This window comes from Nycticebus coucang, chromosome 5 (assembly GCF_027406575.1).
Source record: "Nycticebus coucang isolate mNycCou1 chromosome 5, mNycCou1.pri, whole genome shotgun sequence".
Classification (NCBI taxonomy): Eukaryota; Metazoa; Chordata; class Mammalia; order Primates; family Lorisidae; genus Nycticebus; species Nycticebus coucang.
The window spans coordinates 40,057,662-40,079,944 of record NC_069784.1 but is presented as its reverse complement, the minus strand read 5'-3'; the positions used below and the strand labels follow the sequence as shown (position 1 = coordinate 40,079,944).

Here is a 22,283-nt window from a genome sequence, read left to right as displayed (position 1 = left end):
CATTGGCTGTGCCCAGCTCTGAACTTCTGACCTCCAGATCTGAACTCGGTGCTCTCAGCCACAGCTGCCCCAGGGGAAGCACACCAGATGCCAGGGTTTCACCCCAGGGACAATGATTTTATTGGTCTAGCAGAGGTCCTCAAACTTTTTAAATAGGGGGCCAGTTCATTGTCCCTCAGACCGTTGGAGGGCCGGACTATAGTTTAAAAAAAAAACTATGAACAAATTCCTACGCACACTGCACATATCTTATTTTGAAGTAAAAAAACAAAACGGGAACAAATACAATCACATCGCCTCATGTGGCCCACAGGCCATAGTTTGAGGACCCCTGGAGGGTATAGCTGGGCATCAGAGTTTTATAAAGCCCCTCACGTGATTATAATAGTAGCCATGGTAGAGAGTCACTGCTTTAAAGCGAAAGCCCCTGCTCACTGGGCAAGTGACTACACACTGCCCCCGACTTACACTTGTCCTATAATGTTCAGTGATTTTGACAGAACACTTACCCCTGGTTGAGTGGGTCACTCCTGTCACTGGGATGCTATTGAGGTTGTTTTGTGTGGAAAAACTATGATCTCATGGTCATGCCCAGGAGAAGGAGGCAAGGTTCCCAGGAATATTAAATGGGGCAGTCCTTTATGCTGCCAGTTGCCTGGGGAAGAAACCAGGGCAGGGAGCACCAGGTTTTGCTGCTGACCACCTGGGAAGGTGTCAGGCGTGCAGGATGCAGCCCCCTCAGCATTAGGACCATGTCAGTCCAGTAGAGTCGACTTTAACATGGAGCTCAGCCATCAGCTCAGGGAAAGCGTCCCCAGGGCCAGGGTTAGGCCAGGCTGATGGGAGCTGGCTTTGCATCATGTGAGACTTGGTGCCAGCAGGTCCCCAGGACACTGTGGGTGTGTCTCTTCCTTGTTAAAAGCTGAAGAGCAGTCATTTTGGAAGTGTCCAGCTATGCAAATATAAATCAAAGTAAAGTGTCTAAACCTGGGCCCAAGCATTAAGGAGGAGGCAGCCTCCCTGCCCCACCTGGGGCTAAAGGTTATCATGGCAGAGGGAATTGGATAGGAACATCTAGGGGAGGACACAGAGCATCAGGGGGTGGTTCAGAGACTGGACCCTTGACCAGACTGCCTAGATTTGAACCCTGGCTCTCCTCCTTACTAGCTGGGAAACCTTGATCAAGCCCCCAACTTACAGGCTACTCATAGCTACCCTGTTTCCCCGAAATAAGACATCCTCCGAAAATAAGACCTATTTACAGGAAAGATAAGACGTCCCCTGAAAATAAGACCTAGCGCATCTTTGGGAGCACACCTTAAAATAAGATGCTGTCTTATTTTCAGGGAAACAGGGTACTCATAAATAGCGGATGATATTAACACTCAAGTTACAGAGCTGTCATGACGGCCAAAGGAGATAGACAATAAAGGGCCGACACTAATCTCAACACTTATTTGATGCCACTTATTTGGACCACAGGGAGCCCATTCAAAAAATGGGAAAGTTGGCCCATATACTTATTGTCATTTCTATGAGGTGTGTCACCTTTGTCTCTCCATCTAGACTCAAGTCTACCCCAGGGGGGCGGCTTTGGCTGATACCTTTCCTCTCTCTCAGCACTACCCCTCATAGTAAGACCTTATCTGTTAAGGACATGAATAACTTCCCACCGGCTTTCTGAGGCCTGCACTCGAGCTCCAGCCACTCAGCACTGTTCTTTGGGCTCCTGCCTGTCCAGGGAAGGGCAATACATCCCCACACCTTGTTCAGTTCATCCTCCAGAAGGCAGGGGTCAAGACCCAGGGCTGAGAAGCCATCCTCCTTCACGGTCATAATGACATTGTACATCTCCATGTAGTCCTTCGTGGTCAGGTGGGAGAAGTTGACGTGGGGTGGGATGAGGTCCCGGCTTAGGACATTGTTATTGAGGTACCCCAGGATTTTTTCAGCATTCCTGCAGCACAAAGGGAGAGGGCCAGGTAAGAAGGCAAGGCTGGGGTGGCAGGCAAGGTCCTGGGGGGCTCGTCTCAGGTGCCAAGGCAGGACCCCAAGGCCATTGACATAACTATCTCTCAGCCTGTCCCTGTGGCCCAGGGCTGGGGACAGAGAGTGCTACTTCGATCTCCATTCCTTTCTCTATGCCTGGCCCACTTGCCCACTCCCGGGTAAGGGATACAGGGAGAAGGAGGGACAGGAGGGGAGATGCCACCTACTCGACCACACACTTCTCATTCATGATGTTGGCCTTGAAGCCCAGCACAGCAAACACCACGAGGGTGGCCAGCACTGAGGTGAAGAAGTTGATGAAGGACACCAGGGCAGCATCAAAGTGGCAGTTGTTGTCCTGCTTGTTGTAGCTGGAGAAGGCGATGACGCCACCAAAGCCCAGCCCCAGGGCGAAGAAGACCTGTGTAGCTGCCTCCCGCCACACCTGGGGGTCCAGCATCTTGTCCAGCTATGGGGGAGGACCGAGGCAGAAGGAAGAAACAGATACAGAGATGATGGTTTTAATCATGGGCATGGGCAATGAGGATTCTTCCACACCACTTTCCTCAGCTTCAACAGGGTTTACAGGTAGCATGGCATAGTGGTAAGATGCTGTGGCTGCGTGACCTTGACAACTCCCCTAACCTCTCTGAGCCTCAATTTCCCCACACAGATAGCAAGAGTATCAACTTCAGAGAATTATTTGGGGGGCATCGGTAAAAATAAAATAAATGCTAAGTGCTTACATAGTAAGTTCTCAGGTAATTTTAACTACTGTCATTATTTACCATGGATTTAGCATACTAAGGACTATTGCCAAGGTCTGTCAAGTACAGTTGTATAGTGCACAACTCTAGGGAGTGTCATTCACTTAGACTATGGTGTGAATGGTTGCCTCATAGGGTGGTGCAGTGAACAGCCTGCACAACAGTTCAAGAGGACTGAGAACCCTGACACCTCCTCCACCTCAAACTGTGGGGGTTGGAAAGGGAAAAAAAATCATCTTCTCCCTTTGCTTACTTAATCTCCCTTTTCCAGGAAAAGAAGGCTGAGGTTCATCTACACACATCTACCTGCTCCGTGTCACAGAAGAACCCCCATTAACCTTGAAGCCCAGAAACCAGATACTTCCTGGAGAGATACAGCCACTGCCCAAGGCTCCATCTGCCCTCAGACCGAACAGAGGCCTGAACCGCAACAGAATTTGGAGGATGTGGGGCAATTTCCAAAGCCCTTTCCCCATCCATTTTCCTTTAACTATTTGTTCCTTGAGGCAGGGACCAAAGTCTCATATAGACCTAGGAATAAATTCTGAGTCCTTTTTCTTTTCTTTTTTTTCTTTTGAGCCAGAGTCTCACTCTGTTGCCCTGGGTAGAGTGCCATGGCATCATAATAGCTCACAGCAGCCTCAAACTCTTGGGTTCCAGCCATCCACTTGCCTCAGCCTCCCAAGTAGCTGGGACTATGGGTGCCTGTGATGATATCTGCTGGTTTTTCTATTTTTAGTAGAGATGGGGTCTTGCTCTTGCTCAGGCTGGTCTTGAACTACTGAGTTCAATGATCCATCCACCTTGGCCTCCCAGAGTGCTAGGATTATAGGCATGAGCCCCTGTGCCCAGCCCTGACATCTATCTTTAAATAGCTTTGAAGTTTTAGACACGTGATAGTGCTTGCATTATAAGCCTCAGTTTTCTCATCTGAAAAATGGGAATAATAATGAAGTCACCTTCTCAGAGTGATTGTGAGGATCAAATGTACAGCAATAAGTAATGCCTCATATATAGTAGCCCTTAATCCTGACAAAATGATGCTGACCTAGTCAGGACAGATGTTTTTGGTTTTTTTGCAGGTGGCAGGGATTAATATTTACATTCTGAAAAGGTAAACTGAGATACCAAAGATGAAATTACTTGCTCAAAGCAATTGAGCTGGTTAGCTGGAGCACAGATCTTACTAAAGCACAGATCTTCTGATGCTGGGCCATGGCACCCTCCTGGCAGGAGCTGCTGACTGAGTCCACCTGTCATCTATGCTCTTCAGAGCACTTTCTGCTCAACCTGTGCTGCAGAAGTGGACCTAAGTGGCCTCACTCGAGACAGACTAGAGGGGCAAGGAACAAGTTAGAGAACTTATGCAGCCACAATCCCTGCATGGGTCTTGTCTCACCTGCCCCTTATCTGTGCCTGTGGGTAAGTCTGTTGCCCATCTGAACAATAAGGCATTGGGCTTTAGGGTCTGTCTAGCTCTAGAAGTACAGCCCTCACATCCAGGACGGAGGGCCGACCTGCCTGCCATCCCAGCAGCATCCTAGGCAGGTCACTCCACCACTGAAGTGTCAGCAAGCTTGGAGGGTAGGCAGAACAACGAAGCCGAGTGAGGTGCCCATATGCTGACAAGGAGAGACAGGGGTGGTGGTAGAACCCTCGGACCTTCAGGGCCTGGGAACAACTGGAGACCTGGGGGGACTGTCTGGTTGGTGAGTGTGTGTACTCCAGGAGGGGTTGGTCCCCCACCCCACACAAAATAGGTGCAGCCATCTTTAGTACACCAAGAGAGCCCAACCTAGGCCATTAAGGGTCTGAAAGCCCCCTGGCACGCATGAGCAGAACCTCTCCCGAGCCCTGCATATGCTCAGCAAGTGGAAGGTGTCATGGCTCCATGTGGTTATGATGCACATCCCCCCATCCATCAATCCTGGAGCTGCTGCTGTGGACCAGGCCCAGCACCAGGCGACAGGGAGACACAGGGAGAAAACCCAGGTGGTTTCTCAACTCCTGTGAAGTTTTGCATTCTCGGAAGAGAGACAGACATTAGCCAAATGATCCCACAAAAAGATGCTAAATTGCGAATGTGACAAGGGCCTGAAGGTCAAGCATCCAGTGCTTGGAGAGCCCAAGGAATGGAGATTTGAGTAAGAATGGGGGCCAGGGAGGTTCCCCAAAGGAAGGGATCACTGAACTGACCTCTGAAAGCTGATAAAAGCTAGGCTATGAGAGGAGGGAAAAGCATTTGGGAAGAGGGAACAGCATGGGCAGAGGTCTTGAGATGGGACAGAGAATGTTGTGAAAGGGGAATGGAAGAGGCTAGGTGGCTGAAGCAGAGAGGACAAGGCAGTGGTGAACAGGTGAAGCTGGGACAGGCAAAAGAGATTGAATGTCTGTATGAAACCTTGTCTTCACCTGAAGAAAGCACCTAGTTTGAGAAACCACCAAGAGGTGTGAAGAAGGAGGGCCACAGTTGGACACGGAATGAGGGGTGTAGAGGACACCAAGAGCCAGACGACCTCTGAGCAAGATGATCTGCAGCTGGGGAACGGACCCTCGGGCAATTCGTCCACAGGTGCTCCTTGCGATCCTTAAGCACGCCGTCATTGTGTAACACTCCCCTCACCTTCCTTGTACTGTCTCAATAAAAGGCTACTGCGGAGGTTGCTTGGGGCTACCCTTCAAGCAAGGTCAGCCCACCTTCTGCAAGCTTGTACTTCTAATCGGCTTCTTGTCTGGTTCCTTCTTGCGGCAATCAAGTCCAGGGCCATAGGGGCCACTAGAGGGGATGCAGCAGAGCTGGAGAAAGTGCCTTCCACACTCAGGTGAGGGGGGGGATCGTGGCTTTGCTTAGGGGTGGGCTGGCGCCCATGGAGAGAGCTTAGTAGGAGAAACCAAGGAGACATAGGGAGGGACTAGAGACGGGGAATGCTAAGCAGAGAGAGGCCTAGGTGATGGCCATGTTTCTGACCTGCTGACCTGAGCAGGTGGAGATGGGAACACTTGGAGAGGAACAGGTCAGCGGGGTTGGACAGGGAAGATCAAGACATTAGTTCTGGAAAGGTTGAGTTGAATGTGTTTATAAGACATCTAAGAGAAGATGTCAAGTGGTCAGCTAGACATATGAGTTTGGGGTTTAAAAGAGAGAGCTGAGCTGGAGATAGAATTTGTAGGAAAGCCAGATCATCAGAAAAATTGAGCAGGGGCTGTCCCACGCTGCTGGGGACCCACCACACTTGCACAGATGAATATCTGGTTTTTCTTTTCTTTTCTTTTTTTTGCAGTTTTTGGCCAGGGCTGGTTTTGAACCTGCCACCTCCAGCATATGGGGCTGGCGCCCTACTCCCTTGAGCCCCAGGTGCCGCCCCAAAGGAAACTGATCACTATGACCATCAAGGATGTCTGGTTTTTAAAGTAAAATGAAATGTCATCTTCTCAGTAACACAGGCCCATGTTTCCTTACCTAAAAGCCCTGGCATCAGATTGGTTTTGGAATTCTAGCTTTTATAATATATTCTAAAATAAAATTTGTTTTATTTTAGAAAGGTAGTATGGTGCATATGCCACTTAAGTACATAATACCCAAGTGAGGTCCAGGGCAGCACCCTGCAATCTAACATATTAGTATTTCTGCAGCAGAACATGAATATTCACATCAAGTGAATTGATAAAGACTATAAATAGCCTCACATCTGTGCAGGTCATTTTGTCTTCAAATGAGTTCTGAGGGAACAAAAAAGCGAAACAAAACCAATTTTTGGTTTTCAGGGCTATTCGGATTTTGGCATTTGGATAAGGAAACACAGGCCCATACTATGCCTAAAAGAAATCCGAAGACATAGAAAAGGAGAAGGCAATAATCACAGTCCAAACACATCTCCTTTTTTCAACTCGCCTCTCTTGGGGGAGTTTAAAAAAATAATCTTCCCAGAAGGCTTCAGAAATTAGCAGAGGGGTTACATGCCTGGATGGCACACTGGCTGCCTTTCATTGGTGTGCAGGGATGTAAATCATGACAGGTCTACCACAGCCTGCTAGGACCTGGGAACTTCTCTCAGCCTAGAAATGAGGACTGAATGGGATGGCTCTGCAGTTTGGTTGAGTTTCAACTACAAAGAAGTACGAGATTTTGTAAGGGAGGGCAGTTGAGATGAACATAGTTCATTCAGGTCATGTCCTTTGCATGTTGAAAAATCTTTGATGGTTTCCCATTGTCCTTTGTTTTTTTTTTTGAGACAGAGTCTCACTCTGTCACCCTGGGTAGAGTGTTATGGCATCATAGCTCAGAGCAACCTCAAACTCTTGGGCTCAAGTGATCCTCCTGCCTCAGCCTCCTGAGTAGGTGGAACTATAGGTGTACACCACTATGCCCAGATAGTTTCTCTAATTTTGGTAGAGACAGGGTCTTTCTCTTGCTCAAGCTGGTCTTGAACTCCTGAGTGTAGGTGATCTACCCTCCTCAGCCACTGCACCAAGCCCCCCATTTTCTTCTAGAAAATCTTTTCCATTTTTCCGTTCTGAATACTGTACATGCAGTTAACTTACTACTCTTCAAAAGAACCATGGTTGCTACTTGGGAGGCTGAGGCAAGAGAATTGCTTAAGCCCAAGAGTTTGAGGTTGCTGTGAGCTCTGATGCCACGGCACTCTACCCAGGGTGACATAGTGAGACTCTGTCTCAAAAAAAAAAAAAGGCACCATGGTCTTTCACACTTCTGCCTTTGCCCAGGCTATTCCCTCTTCCTGGAATTCCCTTCCTTCTACTGACTTTGTGGTGAACTCCTATTTATTTCCCAAAACCTGCACAAATGTCATCTCCTTTAAAGTTTTTTCTGACTGCCTCTGGCCAAGCTAGTCATGGTCCTTGGGCACTCACAGCCATGTCAATACCCACATCACAGGTTTCTTCCTTTCAACACTCTGTGCTTAGGTGGGGAGCCCACCTCCCGGTCATGTTTGCAGGAACAGTGCCTGGCATGTGGAAGAGAAGGAATGAGTGGGGAGCAAGAGAGACAGATGGACAAAAGCTGGTCTTTTTCTTTGAGGTTGTGTGCAAGGCTGAATGGACCAGACAAGGGGTTTGAAACTGTACCAGTGTTTCAGGGCTAAGGTGCTGTCTTCTACTTTATAAAACATGGTCATTTGGGGCGGTGCCTGTGGCTCAGTGAGTAGGGCACCGGCCCCATATACCAAGGGTGGCAGGTTCAAACCTGGCCCCAACCAAACTGCAACAACAATAAATAAATAAATAAATAAATAGCCAGGCATTGTGGCAGGTGCCTGTAGTCCCACCTACTCAGGAGGCTGAGGCAAGAGAATCACCCAAGCCCGGGAGTTGGAGGTTGCTGTGAGCTGTGAGCACTCTACCAAGGGTGACAAAGTTAAACTCTTCTGTCTCTAAAAATAATAAATAAATCATGATCATTTTAATGCTGGCCTTATCTCCTCCTTTCTCTTCCTCTTGTCTTTCATCCTTCTTTCTTTTTGGTAACTATTTCCTTTTGATCCATGTCAGTCATTTTTTAAGTTTTTACCAAAAGGTCCAGACCATCTGGGAGACCCAAATACATGCCAACATTAGGGTTCGCATCACTCCCTGAGGATGTGGATAAATTTTTGGACCTACTCGTGGTTTGTGGCCAAATTTCATGTGTAGAGGCAGCCATGCCAGCGAGGACACCACAATCCCAATTGGCACATCAGAGCTGGCCCTGTAGCTTGAGTGATTTCTCAGAGGATAGCATAGACACCATCTTGGATGAAAATAAAAATGTGATTTTTGGGGTGGCACCTGTGGCTCAAAGGAGTAGGGCGCCGGCCTCATATGCCAGAGGTAGTGGGTTCAAACCCAGCCCCGGCCAAAAAACTGCAAAAACAAATAAATAAATAAATAAAATAAAATACCTGTTGAAGATGAAAGAAAAATAAAAATGTTTAAAAAATGTGATTTTTGTTTGCTGAAATTGTTTTTCTTCCATTTTTAAAAATTATGGAATATTTATTATAAAATGTACAAAGATAGAGAAGAGGGTATAAGGAACTCCCACATACACATCAGCCAGACAATTGACAGAGCCAAATCTAACATCAGCAGGGGCCTGGGAAGGCATCTGAGAGGGCCAGACCTGACCTCTGAGGAGGAAAGTGCTGGCGTGAGCCGAGGGGTGCCTGGGCACACTCCCATCTGGCCCCATCCTGGAGGAGCACTCTTTTTGGTGCAGATGAGCGTAGATGCTGCGCTAATCTGGGGGGTAAACCGAGCTGGGTGCCTGCAGTATAGAATGCCTATTGTTCAGTGACTCTAAAGGGGCTCTTTGCAAGATCCCTGGGTGAGGAGGTATGATTCCAACATGTGTCAATAGAAGATGAACCCGTGGCCAGACTCAGGAAACCCCACGGCCCTTCCAGGCATCAGGATGTGTCCACAAGAGGAGAGATGGGGGGCAGGAGGCTTTCCCTCTGGAAGGTAAGCCTCAAGCTCTCTTCTGAACTAGTTTCCTGCCATTTCTTTTGCACAATGGCTGAGTCACTTCCTCACACAGGGGAACAAGGTGTTTCAAGGCATTTGAGTCACTGGCATGATGATGCTTCTGACTCCACCAACAGCTGCCGAGTCCTCGCCTGGGCTAGTGTGTGACAAGCGCACACATCCTTGCTTCTCAGCACTGCTGTGCAACCCCCCACGTGGAGCCAGCCAGAGCCATGAGATGCCAGATGGCTCTGGAGCGCCGGATTCCCACTGCCCAAGAACAGTGTCACCTTCACAAGGGACGAGGATAATAATAGCTAACGCTTACCATCCACACTCCACTCGCCAGGAGCAGTCCTGGGCATACTCCTGACAACCCCAAGACAGAAGCACCTCCACTCACCCCATCTTGCTGTCAAGGAAACTGAGTCCTTGGAAGTCAGAGACCTTGTCCACTAACAGCCAGGTGAGGAGCTGGGGTGTGAAGCAGCTCGTCTGGCTCCAGAGCCCAGGCTCTGGGAACAAGGCTGGGCCGCCTTCAGCACCCAGCTGAGAGATTCTGCCAGTTGCTTCTTTTTTTTTTTTTTTTTTTATTAAATCATAGCTGTGTACATTGATGCAATCATGGGGCACCATACACTGGTTTTATAGACCATCTGACACATTTTCATCACACTGGTTAACATAGCCTTCCTGGCATTTTCTTAGTTATTGTGTTAAGACATTTATATTCTACATTTACTAAGTTTCACATGTACCCTTGTAAGATGCACCGCAGGTGTAATCCCACCAATCGCCCTCCCTCCACCCATCCTCCCCACTCCCTCTCCCCCTTCCCCATGTTCTTAGGTTATAACTGGGTTATAGCTTTCATATGAAAGCCATAAATTATTTTCATAGTAGGGCTGAGTACATCGGATACTTTTTCTTCCATTCTTGAGATACTTAACTAAGAATATGTTCCAGCTCCATCCATGTAAACATGAAAGAGGTAAAGTCTCCATCTTTCTTTAAGGCTGCATAATATGCCATGGTGTACATGTACCACAATTTATTAATCCATTCGTGGATCGATGGGCACTTGGGCTTTTTGCATGATGCCAGTAGCTTCTACACCTGGCCCTGACACCTGCGGGGCTCCCACTCCTCTCTCATAGGAGTAAACGCACACCCTTGATCCTGCATTCTCCTTTTGTTCACTCTGTATCCCAGATACCTGGTTCCCCTCCTTCTCCAGACACAGCACAACATCAGTTTCCTGTGTTCCCCTCCAGTGATATATTATGCACGTACCAGGAACATACACACATACACGTGAAGGTGGTGTGTATTTCTCTCTTATTTTCCTTCCATCCACACCAAAATTGTCATGGAGCTCTCCACATCTGAGGGCCACCACCCTTGGCCCAAGCCTCAGCACTTCCTCAGCATGCTGAATTGGGGACCCACAGTGGTCCAGAGCTCCTGGCAAGCTGACCCTCTGCCCCTGCCACTCAAGCCTCATCCCTACAGATATCCAGCCTCTCTGTGCTTCGGCTTCCACATCTGGGAAGGTGTGATCAGAGTACCTCGCTGGAGGGTTAAACCAGTCAGTGTAAGTGAGGTGTGTCTAACGGAGCTTGGCACACAGTAAGCACTGCCCATTATAAAGCACACGCTTGCTCAAGTACCTCACTGATGTATGGAAACAGCCTGCTTCAGAGAGGTGCAGACGGAAAACATCTTGGTGTGGCCAAAGTGCTGGCAATCGCCACACTGGTGGAGCTCACTGCACACGCCCTACCCTAGTCCTGGCGGGCCCTGAGCGCTGCTCCTGGCCACTCATGCCCGAGATCTCGTACACATTTACTTCCCACTCGCTCCTCCTCAGACCTCCACCCCACCCCCTCCATTCTTACTCTCAGCTGATCACCTTGCTTCCTACTTTGCTGAGAAAATTGATGGATTCAGAAGAGAACTGTGCACAGCGTCTCATCTGCCAGCATCAGTGCCACGGGCTGGGACTGGCCCTTCTCTCCTGTTACTATGGGGATTGAGTGTGCTCCTCCCTGAGACCAGCTCCTCCACCTGGGCACTGGAGCCTCTCCTCTAGCAGCCATTCCCCCCTCTTTTTTGTGCAAAAGCATTGCTGGGTCACAACTCCATTTAACCTTTGAAGAACTACCAGACTGTTTTCCAAAGCATCTGCACCATTTCACATTCGCACCAGGAGTGTGTGATGGATTATTTTTATCGTCTTACAAAATTCTGAAATAACACCCTTGACCTCCATGGGCCTCCCCAGCTACCACCTCATTTCTCTGCTCCCTTTTACAGCAAAACATATCACAGAGGTGCACAACCATTACCACAATCAATTTTAAAACCTCTCCATCACCCCCCAAAGAAAGCCCCTACCCATTAGCAGTCACTCCCCAGGTCTCCAACAACTCCAGAAGCCGAGCCCTTAGAAACCACTAATCCGCTTTCTGTCTCTATGGATTCGCCTATTCTGGATAATTCATCCAACCAGAATCAGACAATAGGTGACCTTTTGTGTCTGCTTCTTCTGCTCAGCTTATTGCTCACCCAGGGGTTCCATGTCGTAGCATGTATCTGCACCTCATTCCTTTTTACGGCTGGATAACATCCCATTGTGTGCACGTACCACATTTTGTTTATCATTCTTCTGATGGACATTTGGGTTGTTTCTACTTTTCAGCTCTAACAATGATAATGCTGCTATTCGTGTGCAAGTTTTTCCGTGAACATATGTTTTCAGTTCTCTTGGGTATGTGCCTAGGAGTGGAGTTGCTGGGTCACAACTCCATTTAACCTTTTGAAGAACTACCAGACTATTTTCCAAAGCATCTGCACCATTTCACGTCCCCACCAGCAGTGTGTGATGGATTGTTTTTATCGTCTTACAAAATTCTGAAATAACACCCTTGACTTCCATGGGCCTCTCCAGCTACCATCTCATTTCTCTGCTCTCCTTTACAGCAAAACTCCTGGGAAATAAGTGGTCTCTATCGCTTGCCTCCAATTTCTTCCTTCCCATTTCCCCTTTAACCTGTTTCTGTTTGATTTGCAGCCCCCCCCCCACCTAAACAGCCCTTGTCCAGGTCACCAGTGACCTGTCACCAAGTACTACAGTTGTTTCTGAATCCTTCTCACCTGACCTCTCAGCAGCTTCAGCCATGCTGATGAGTCCCTCTTTCTCAAGACATTTTCCTCACTCTGTCCCTGGGATGTCTGTCTGTCTGCCCTTCCCTCACCAGCCACCTCTCCCCACCCTCTGAACACTGGGGCTCCATGTGATCATACACCAGTCTGTCACCACAGACTCCCAAATTTATATCTCCACCCCAGCCCCCAGATTCTCATCTCCACTGTCCACTTACTATCTCGAGTAGACCTTTTAAGCAAGTGTGTGTCCAAACAAGTACATGATGTTTCCCCCTAACTCTGCTCCTCCCACTGCCTTCCCCCATCCCCATAAATATCAACTCCATCCTTCTAGTGGCTGAGGTGAAAGACCTCAGAGTCGCCTTGACACACATCTTACATCCAATCTGATGGTAAATCCTGTGGACTCTGCCTCCAACATGCATCTTCAATGGAATCACCTCTTGCCATTCCCATTGCCATCACCTGGGCTCAAACCCCAGCCACCCCTCACCTGGAGGACCCTCCTGGTGGGTCTCCCGTCTGGCCCTTGCCCCCTCAGATTCTCTATGGCAGCCTTGTAGGGGGCTTAGAGTGGTCCATCTAAGACAGAAGTCAGACCATGTCATCCCTCTGATCTCTGAATGGCTCCCATTTCACTCAGAGTAGATGTCAAACTCCTTGCCTAGCCTCTAAGACTCTCACAATCTACCTCTGCACTGCCTCTCACCACACATCTGACCCCATCTTCCCTCTATTCCAGCCACACTGGCCTCCTTGAATATGCCAGCCAGGTCCTGTCTCAAGCCCTTTTCCCATATTGTTCTCTCTGGATGGAAAGAACTACCTCCAAATACCCACTAGCCTGTGCCCGGACCTCCTTCAGGTCTCCATTTACATGTCACTTCTCAGCCAGGCCTTACTGGACCACACTATTGAAAATGGCAACTCTTGGGCGGTGCCTGTGGCTCAGTAGGTAAGGCGCCGGCCCCACATACCGAGGGTGGCGGGTTCAAACCCAGCCCCGGCCAAACTGCAACCAAAAAAATAGCCGGGCGTTGTGGCGGGCGCCTGTAGTCCCAGTTACTCGGAAGGCTGAGGCAAGAGAATCGCTTAAGCCCAGGAGTTGGAGGTTGCTGTGAGCTGTGTGAGGCCACAGCACTCTACTGAGGGACATAAAGTGAGACTCTGTCTCTACGAAAAAAAAAAAAAAGAAAATGGCAACTCTTCTCCCAAATGCCCTAATCCTTCTTTCTCCCCTTTATTTTCTCCTTAGCAACACCAATGAACAATTCCTTATCTTGTAGTATCTTTTTTCTGTTTTTTATTTATTATTATTCTTATTATTAAATCATAGCTGTGTACAGTAATGCCATCATGGGGCACCATACACTGGTTTTATAAACCGTTTGACACATTTTCATCCTACTGGTTAACATAGTCTTCCTGGCATTTTCTTAGTTATTGTGTTAAGACGTTTATATTCTACATTGATTGATGGGAATACACCTGTGGTGCATCTTACAAGGGTACATATCTTGTGTTATCTCATAATGCCTATCTCCTTCCACCAGAATATAAACTTCCTGAAGGCCGGGAGGTTTGTCTGCTTTGTTCACTGCTAGATCCCAGGGCCCAGAACAGTGCCCAGCACATAATAGGCATTCAATGAACCTTTGCTGAAAGAATGAATAAGTGAATGATGAGCATTTAGGTGGTTGCCATTTTTTTTTTTGTTTTTTGAGAGAGTCTTACTTTGTCACCCTCAGTAGAGTGCCATAGCGTCATAGCTCACAGCAACCTCAAACTCTTGGGCTCAAACAATATCTCTTGCCTCAGCCTCCTAAGTAGCTGGGATTACAGGTGCCCACCACATTGCCTGGCTATTTTTAGAGATGGGGGTCTCACTCTTGCTCAGGCTGGTCTCAAACCTGTGAGCTCAGGCAATCCACCTGCCTCGGCCTCCCAGAGTGCTAGAATTACAGGCGTGAGCCACCAAACCCGGCCTTGGGTGGTTGCCACTTTTGCCACTAAAACAAATGCTAATCAATATTGCACACTGATCATTTTGCTTGAGTGTGAACATATCTGTAGGATAGGTAGGAGTTGTGTGTGAACATATCTGTAGGAGTGGAGTTGCTGGGCTAAAAGATGTGAACAGTTTTACTTTCCTTGACAGTTTTGATGGTTAGAAAACCCACCCTAATCCATCACTTTTTTTTTTTCTTTTTTTTTGAAGAGACAGAGTCTCACCCTATGGCCCTCAGTAGAGTGCCGTGGCCTCACACAGCTCACAGCAACCTCCAACCCCTGGGCTCAAGCGATTCTCCTGCCTCAGCCTCCCGAGCAGCCGGGACCACAGGCGCCCGCCACAACGCCCGGCTATCTTTCCATTGCAGTTTGGCCGGGGCTGGGCCTGAACCCGCCACCCTCGGCACATGGGGCCAGTGCCCTACCAACCGAGCCGCAGCCACCACCCTAATCCATCACTTTATGTTGAGCAAATCACATGAGTAAATGCATGGTACCTCATGCTGACCTGAATTTTTAACTAGATGGAAAAAAGTAATCAGGAGAAAAGCTGCCCAAGGAATTAAAGAAGTTCATTAGCCATTAATACAAATTACTGCTGTATGAAAGATGCTGGAGGGTCATCATGGTATCTTGACCACATTCATTCCTCATATCAGCAGCTGTCTGCTGAAGACAGTGACCGAAAGTCCAGGTCCTATAGCTGAGATTATTTCTGATGTTAAAAGACTTTATGGAAGGGAAGACCTTTCCATAAAGGTCATTTAGCATAATCCATGGAGAGCCTTTGCTTCTCCTATATGGGTTCTGAGATGCCCTGGCCAAAATCTTCCTTAGGCTCTGCCAATGCTGCCAAATGGCACAGCCCCTGGAGATGTCAGTCACTTTGTGAGCTACGTGACTGGGTTCAGTGCACAGCCTGTGCACTTGATAGCATCGCTCTAGGGCAAGAACGTGAATTAGCTCCCAGGGCCTTTCAAATCTCCCCATCCTGTAATGAAACAGTCACAGCGCTGCAACATTAGTTTACTACATAAGAGCTGTCAGACGATTGTCTGACAGCGGGCCCACCCTTTTGTGCAGATAACTTGGAGGGATTTGTAAATAGAAACCTCACCTCAGCCATCATCACTGGCCTTACTTGCCTTAAATGAACAGTGGCACAGGCAGTTAAGGGGTCCTTGGTGGAGGACTTATTCTCTGAAGCCCTTCAGGCCCATCCTTCCAGTTCAACATCCCTCCAGGGTCAAGGACAAGAGCTGCCCCATGGTCAGTAGTCAAGGTCTCAAAAGGGGTCCTACAGGCTCTATCCAAAACTGAAAGTCAGAGTTGGATGGGCCCAGGGCCACACCATATTGGTTCTTGGTGACTTGACTCCTCCAGGGCTTTCTGAATTTGATTTTTCAAAGCCTCAGATCATGAAAACCCTGGCCTCTGTAAATGCTAGTAGCTTCACACGGTTTCCTGAACATCTAGGAAAGAGTTTTAGAAAGAAGTGCCCCCTGTTATTCACAGTGCACATCAACCATTTTGCACCCATTTGATCTGCAAAAATTGAAGTCTACAAATGTGAAGCAACTGGGACTCTCACATGGAACTGGTGGGGGTGTTAACAGACGTAACCACTTTGGAGAGCATTTTGGCTAACATACAGAAAAACTGAAGATATGCATATCCTTTGAGACAGCCATTTCACTCCTAAACATATACAGTAGAACTTCCATAGTTGACCACCTCCCTACAATGACTACTTCCTCACACAGACCTAATTTTCACAGACTGGAACATGCACCACATGTCTGATATTATACGTATCAATATAGTAGACCGAGTCCCTTATGTCGATCATCTCTGTCTACTGGCCAGTCTAACAGAGGTTCTACCCTAGAGAAGCTGCAGCATTATTAGCCATGGTGAAAACAGGAAACAACTTAAATAATCATCAACTAGAGAAAGAATAAATAAATTTTGGTTTAGTCCTATAGTGGAATAGTATATACTGTTTGTTATACAGCAGTGAAAACTGATGCCCTAAGCTATGTATCAATATAGGTAAATCTCAAAAAACAGTGCTTAGCAAAAATAAAGCAAGTTGTCGAAAGATATGTATAATATGACTCAATTTATGTAATGTTTTAAAATATGCATAAATGCTATACATTATTTATAGCATTATTCATATACTTGTATAACAAATTTCAAAGAATGTATAAGCAGGATAATCTCAAACTCAGGATAGTGGTTGTTATGTTCTGAATGTTGGCAACCCCACAGAATCATATATTGGGACCTAATCCCCAGGAAGATGGTATTAAGAGGTGGGGACTTTGGGAATAGGATTAGTGCCCTTATAAAAGAGGCTCAAGGGAGCTCCTTGCCCTTCGGCCAAGTGAAAACACAGAGAGAAAGTCCATCTTTGAAGCAGACAGCTCTCACCAGATACTAGATCTGCTGGCATCTTGACCTTGAACTTCCCAGCCTCCAGAACTGTAAGCAATAAATTTCTATTATTTATGTTTAACTCAGTCTAGTGGTTATCTTTGGGAAAGTAAGGAGATGGGATCAAAGGCATTTCAATGGCATCTATAATATTACTTAAGAATAATTATTATATTATTTGCTATGTGTTTATATGCCTGGGATATTTCATAATTAAAAAGACATTTTAAAGAGTGTCTGAATCCAGTGGGGAGCAGTATTTTTCATGTTGAGAGTGGTGGCCCATCCTGGTGAATCTGTTCCACTTGCTTGTGGAGTTACATCCTGGGAACTCTTACCACCATTCAGGACCCACCTGGTGACCTTTGTGACTCTGCACATTTATGAGCATCGCCAGAGCACGTAATTTCCTTGTTAAAGTTCAGTAAAATATAACTGAAAGATTCAAGTGAATACTTTAGACTGATCGTGATTCTAGGTACAGCTGAAGTAATTCATAAAAGCGGTTGGCTTTCTTCTCATGGCCATTTGCCCCCAAAGAAAGCAGGTTTGCGTTTTTTCTTCTCCATCAGATGTCACGTGTTCACAACAAACCTATAACCAGCCACATGGCACAGGACTCACATTCATGCCTCAGGGTATTCACCAAATGCTTCATAAAATGGACCTTTGTAAATGTTCATGTAGAAACTTCAGATATTATATCCAAGAACACCAAGGGCCAATGTATGTCCTGTCTGGTGACCACAGAGGCGTATGTGCCCTGGACAGTACCACCCCATCCTCCACCAAACATCAGGAGCCTATTCATAGCAGCAGGGAAGGGGAGTCAGGAGGGAATGGAGATTTCAAACCCTGCTGAGTCTTCCTATGTCATCTGCATGAGCTGTCTGTGTAAGGACACACACACACATGCTCAAGGTGGCATCAGTGAACACTGAGGACTTCAAGCTGGACTGGCTGGGTTCTGATCCTGTGTCTGTGGCTGTCATCTAACAGGATTTCTGAGGGCTGCTCACTGGTCGGCTGCATTTGAAGGCAGACTTCTCAGCCCGACCAGCAGGTTACTAATGTACGTGGCGTGGGGCAACTTGAGGGCATACCAATCTGTTTTTGGAAATCTCTTATTCCTCGTGGACTGACTCATGTCAGCTGCACCCAGTGGTCTGAAGGCTCGTAGAGAGGCAAGGCCACAGGTGGGGATAGACTGCCACTAGAGAACCTGAGTGTACATCCTCAGGACTCCTGTGGCTCTGTGAAACACGAACAGTTAACCTGCTAGTCCTGCTTGCTCCCACCTGGGCTATTGAGAGCTTCGAGAGGAGGTGTGACTGGGTTCAGTAAAGTTAAAATCACTACCCTTTTCAGTAAGACAGTAACTTCGTTCCTCTGATTCGGGTACAAAGTGGGATTCCCAGGAATTCTCTTCTCTTAGGCATCTTGATTCCTGCTGTCATCCGGTGAAAGCCCCCGGGAATGAATGAATGAATGAAGCTCCCTACCCTTGTGCCCCAGCCAAACCTGATTTCCCACCCTTGCCTCAAGCATGCCCAGTGATTCTCCACACCCTCGCACACGCAGTCCCTTCGATTACAACATCCCAGGGCTGTTCACTGCAATCCTGCCTGCTCCGTAAGGCTCATTTCAGACATTGTCTCCTCCCTGAAGCTTTTTCTAAGTTCACCCAAATTGATGTGATATCCTTGTCCTTGGAACCTTGAGGGCAGGGCCCAGGCCCCCTTCCTGTGCATCCCTTCAGGGCCTGACATGACATCTAACACATAGCAGGTGTTCAATGTGCATTAAATGGCATGAAGCTAATCAGGCCCAGTGGACCTGTTGGTGTCCCCTGGTGTGTGGGAGTCCCAAACCCTTACCTTGGGAGTGAACATGTGTAGGATGCCATCAACTGCCCCTCTCAGTAGCAGGCCCCGGACCAGGAAGCAGGCCAGCACCACGTAGGGAAAGAGGGAGCTGAAATACATCACCTGCAGAGAGAACAGGGGCCCACCATCAGGCAGAGCCCCTCCAGCAGCTGGCATCCCTCTCCTTCCTCACAGCTGGGGCCCATGAGCCTCCTCTGATGGCGGCAGAAACCAGAGCCCTGGAACTCCTGGGCACGGGGCCAAACCCCCCGCACTTCCGGCACTGAGCCAAGGCAGAAGCAGGAGCAGGACAAGCTGGAGTCGGCATGGCTGTGCCTGGGCTGTGGTTCTCCTTTCCAGGGCTGCCAAGGGATTGGGGGAGTCCTTTGCCCTCCACTCCTTATTTTCCCATTTTGCATGCCCCCAGGGGACCTCCGAAGGATCACCCCTGTCTTTAGAGCTTCTTTGACACATGACATCCAGGAGGTTACAAATGTGACTCCCAAGCAGAAAAGATGTGAAGACCAACCTGGCCCCCAGTTACTATAAGTCAGGTGCTATTTTCCAATATAAGCATTTTTTGCACATTTCTCTATCCTGGCCCCAGAGCCTCACATAAAAGAGATGCTCACAGATTGCTTCACTGAAACAGCAAGAGGGCTGTTTGGGCAGAAAGGAAATGTCCAGAGCCAGACTGCCTGACTTTTGATCCTGGCTCTACCGCTTGGCAACCACATGATCCCAGGTGATGGGCTTAACCTCCATGTGCCTTTGTCTTCTTACCTCTAAAATGGACGTAGTTAATTCCTGATTCATAAGGTTGTTGTGAACCAAAGGTATCTGGAAGTGCCATGAGGCATCAGCTCTTATTTTGGCCTCGAGAAGGGAGAGATCGGCGCTTCCTGGCTTATCAAGTGCAGTAAAGAACCAGGAGCCTCAGTCAGCAAGTGTTCTAGTTCCAACTCTGAGACCCACTGGCTGAGTGATGTTAGGTGAGGTGCCTTCCACCCTCTAGACCTCAGTGTCTTCATCTGTGAAATGAGTAGATTGGCCTACAGACTCCCTAAGGTCCTTGCTACCCTGGCAGCCCATGAGCGCTGGTATGTGACAAGTGAGAAAAAGCCCTTATTTAAAAGGGATCTGGCCTGCTGGGAAGAAGTTGGAGCTCGGCTGGTCTGCCCCTTAGAGACTGCTGAGGAGCTGCCTTCTGAGGCCCCCAAGGTGCCCTTCACTCCTAGCACACACCAGCTCAAAGGGCCCTTCAGCTGCAGGCATGGAAAGCTATTGGTTTTCATCAAAAATTGCCTCAAGCAGGCTCTTCTTTCTAGGCCTTTTAGGGTTAATTTTTTAATGTTTGCAGAGCAGGCCTGAGTTACCTGAGCATGGAGGTAGCTGGGGCTCAGGACAATGATTTTCCAGCAAGCTCACTTGTAACCTACTTCCCGTGGGCTGTCTGCAGTGAGCAATCCTATAGCAGTAACACTTCCACCCCCCTCCTCTGGGGACCTGTGTCATCACCAGGAGCCATCCCAAGCCCATGCCCTCCTGAAGGACGCTGCATGGGATCCTGCCCCGTTTGGGTCTTGGGTGCCCCCACCACTCACCTTTCCTGAGGACTGGATGCCTTTGACGACAGCCATGCCCACAATGCTCCAAGCCGCGAGGAGGCACAGGGTCATCTTCCAGTTGAGGCCCCCACTCTCCGAGATGGAATCAGAGATGTCTAAGGCCTCTCGGTACCAGAAGTAGGTGGTGGCTGAGCTCTTTTCACACTCTGCCTCCACCACTGAAATAGCAGCAAAGGCACAGGGCCTCTGTGGCAGGGCGTGTGGGGCCACCTCCTCTCCTGGACCCCACTCAGGACAGCAGCGGGTGAATGGGGTGGCTGAGGGCAGGCAGCTGAGAGGGGCTGTGTTTGTTCCAGATTGGCTATGGTCTGGCAGGCCCTGAGCTCCAGATGGGCCTGGGAGGCTTCGTGACCTGCTGACCTGGCTGAAGTCACCCATGCCACCCCTGCCCATGTCTTCCATGGAAGGTGGGAATGTTAGGCTGAACTAGTCTATTGTACCTTGGGGAAGGTCATGAGCTGGGAGCTGGAGACCTGGGTTCTCATCCCCGATCATTGATTAAATGGGTGGTGTGAACATGGCACAGTCACTTCTGGGTCCTTCATAGGGTTGGCATGCATATTAAAAGTGTTCCCAGAAGGCATGGTGTTAGAATAACACAGAGTAATTCATAACAACTAACGACAAGTCACAAGTTCCAGAGTTTGACCTACACTGATTATTTTACTCCATTAGAAAAAGGTAGAAAGAAAATGCCCTTTCACACAGGGAAAAGGAAATGAGGATCAGAGATGTTAAGATAATGTATCAAGTCAGTGAAGTCCCATCTCTGTGTGCCAAGCCCCCTATGTGTGCTAATAGACCCCTTCCTGGGACAGAGCTAGCAGGTGCCTCACAGACCTCCTCCTGGGACAGGGCTAGGTGGCATCCTACAGACCTCTTCCTGGACAGGGCTAGCTGGCATCCCACAGACCCCTTCCCGGGACAGGGCTAGCTGGCATCCCCAGCTGGGGCTCCATACTTGCCTGCCACGGTCCCATTCCTGATGACAGGACATTCACTCCAGGGCAGTGGGTATTGAAAGGACTTGAAGAAGTAAAAGATGCTCCACCCGATGATCACATTATAATACAGCCCCACAAAGAGGCAGACCTATGGACAAGGGCCGGAGCAGGGATCACAAAAGCTGCAGGCAACTGCACTCCCACCCCACACCCCAGCCAAGGCCCAGCAGCATAAGCAATGATGACAAAGAACAGAGCTGGGAGGCGCCTGTGGCTCAGCGGGTATGGCGCTGGTCCCAAATGCCGGAGGTGGCAGGTTCAAACCCAGCCCCAGCCAAAAAAAAACCACAAAGAACAGAGCTGCTCAGCCTTAAAGGAGGAAGAGGAGGGATGAGATGTGGGCAGTTGTGGGCCTTTTTTAATCCCCCATTCACCTGGTATTCAGGGAATGCACAAAGGAATTTTTCAGATATTAAAGTTCTCAACTTTAAGCAGCCAACTCTTAAAATGTTAGGCTTTTCCAGTTTGAAATTCTTCTGAGACACTCAAAGCACTTCCCTGTCATTTCCTGATGACTCAGAATCTTAATCACAGCGATGCCCTCCAGGACCATGGAGGCACAGCTTTGGTCCCTATAGTAAGTGGCTCCAGACCGCTGTGCTTTGAGATTTTATGGGTTCTTCTTAGTGGCCCACTGAGTCCTCCCTTCTCCAGGATTCTACCCTCTCTTTGGCACTGTTAACAGCCTGTCTCTAGGAAGATCTCATTTGCAGGAGTGGGGAACTTGTGGTCTTAAGGAAACTTGTGACCTTCCTGGTCCTTAAGGGTGGTCTTTTTACTGGATCCAAACTTAACAGAACAAATCATTTTATTAAAGGGGTGCAGCAGAGAAAGATGAAGCTTTTCTTGGCTCATAAAAGAATGATCTTGAAATCAGAAAGCCACAGTTCCCTTACCCTTGGAGGGTTTTCTTTGAAAGCAACATTTTTATAGGCAAGGATTTGCTGC

General features: G+C 48.3%; 1 protein-coding gene across 1 annotated transcript in view; it reads right to left on the bottom strand.

Annotated features, from left to right (window-relative positions):
* The window catches only part of SLC6A17 (solute carrier family 6 member 17), a 52,530-nt gene that overhangs the window by 6,000 nt on the left and 24,247 nt on the right, over positions 1 to 22,283 (bottom strand). The window contains exons 4-8 of the mRNA XM_053591271.1: positions 21,297 to 21,423; positions 20,308 to 20,489; positions 18,716 to 18,826; positions 2,217 to 2,458; positions 1,765 to 1,957 (exon numbers count right to left, since the gene is read on the bottom strand). Of these exons, the coding sequence (XP_053447246.1) occupies positions 1,765 to 1,957; positions 2,217 to 2,458; positions 18,716 to 18,826; positions 20,308 to 20,489; positions 21,297 to 21,423 (855 nt within the window). The remainder of the gene's footprint in view (positions 1 to 1,764; positions 1,958 to 2,216; positions 2,459 to 18,715; positions 18,827 to 20,307; positions 20,490 to 21,296; positions 21,424 to 22,283) is intronic.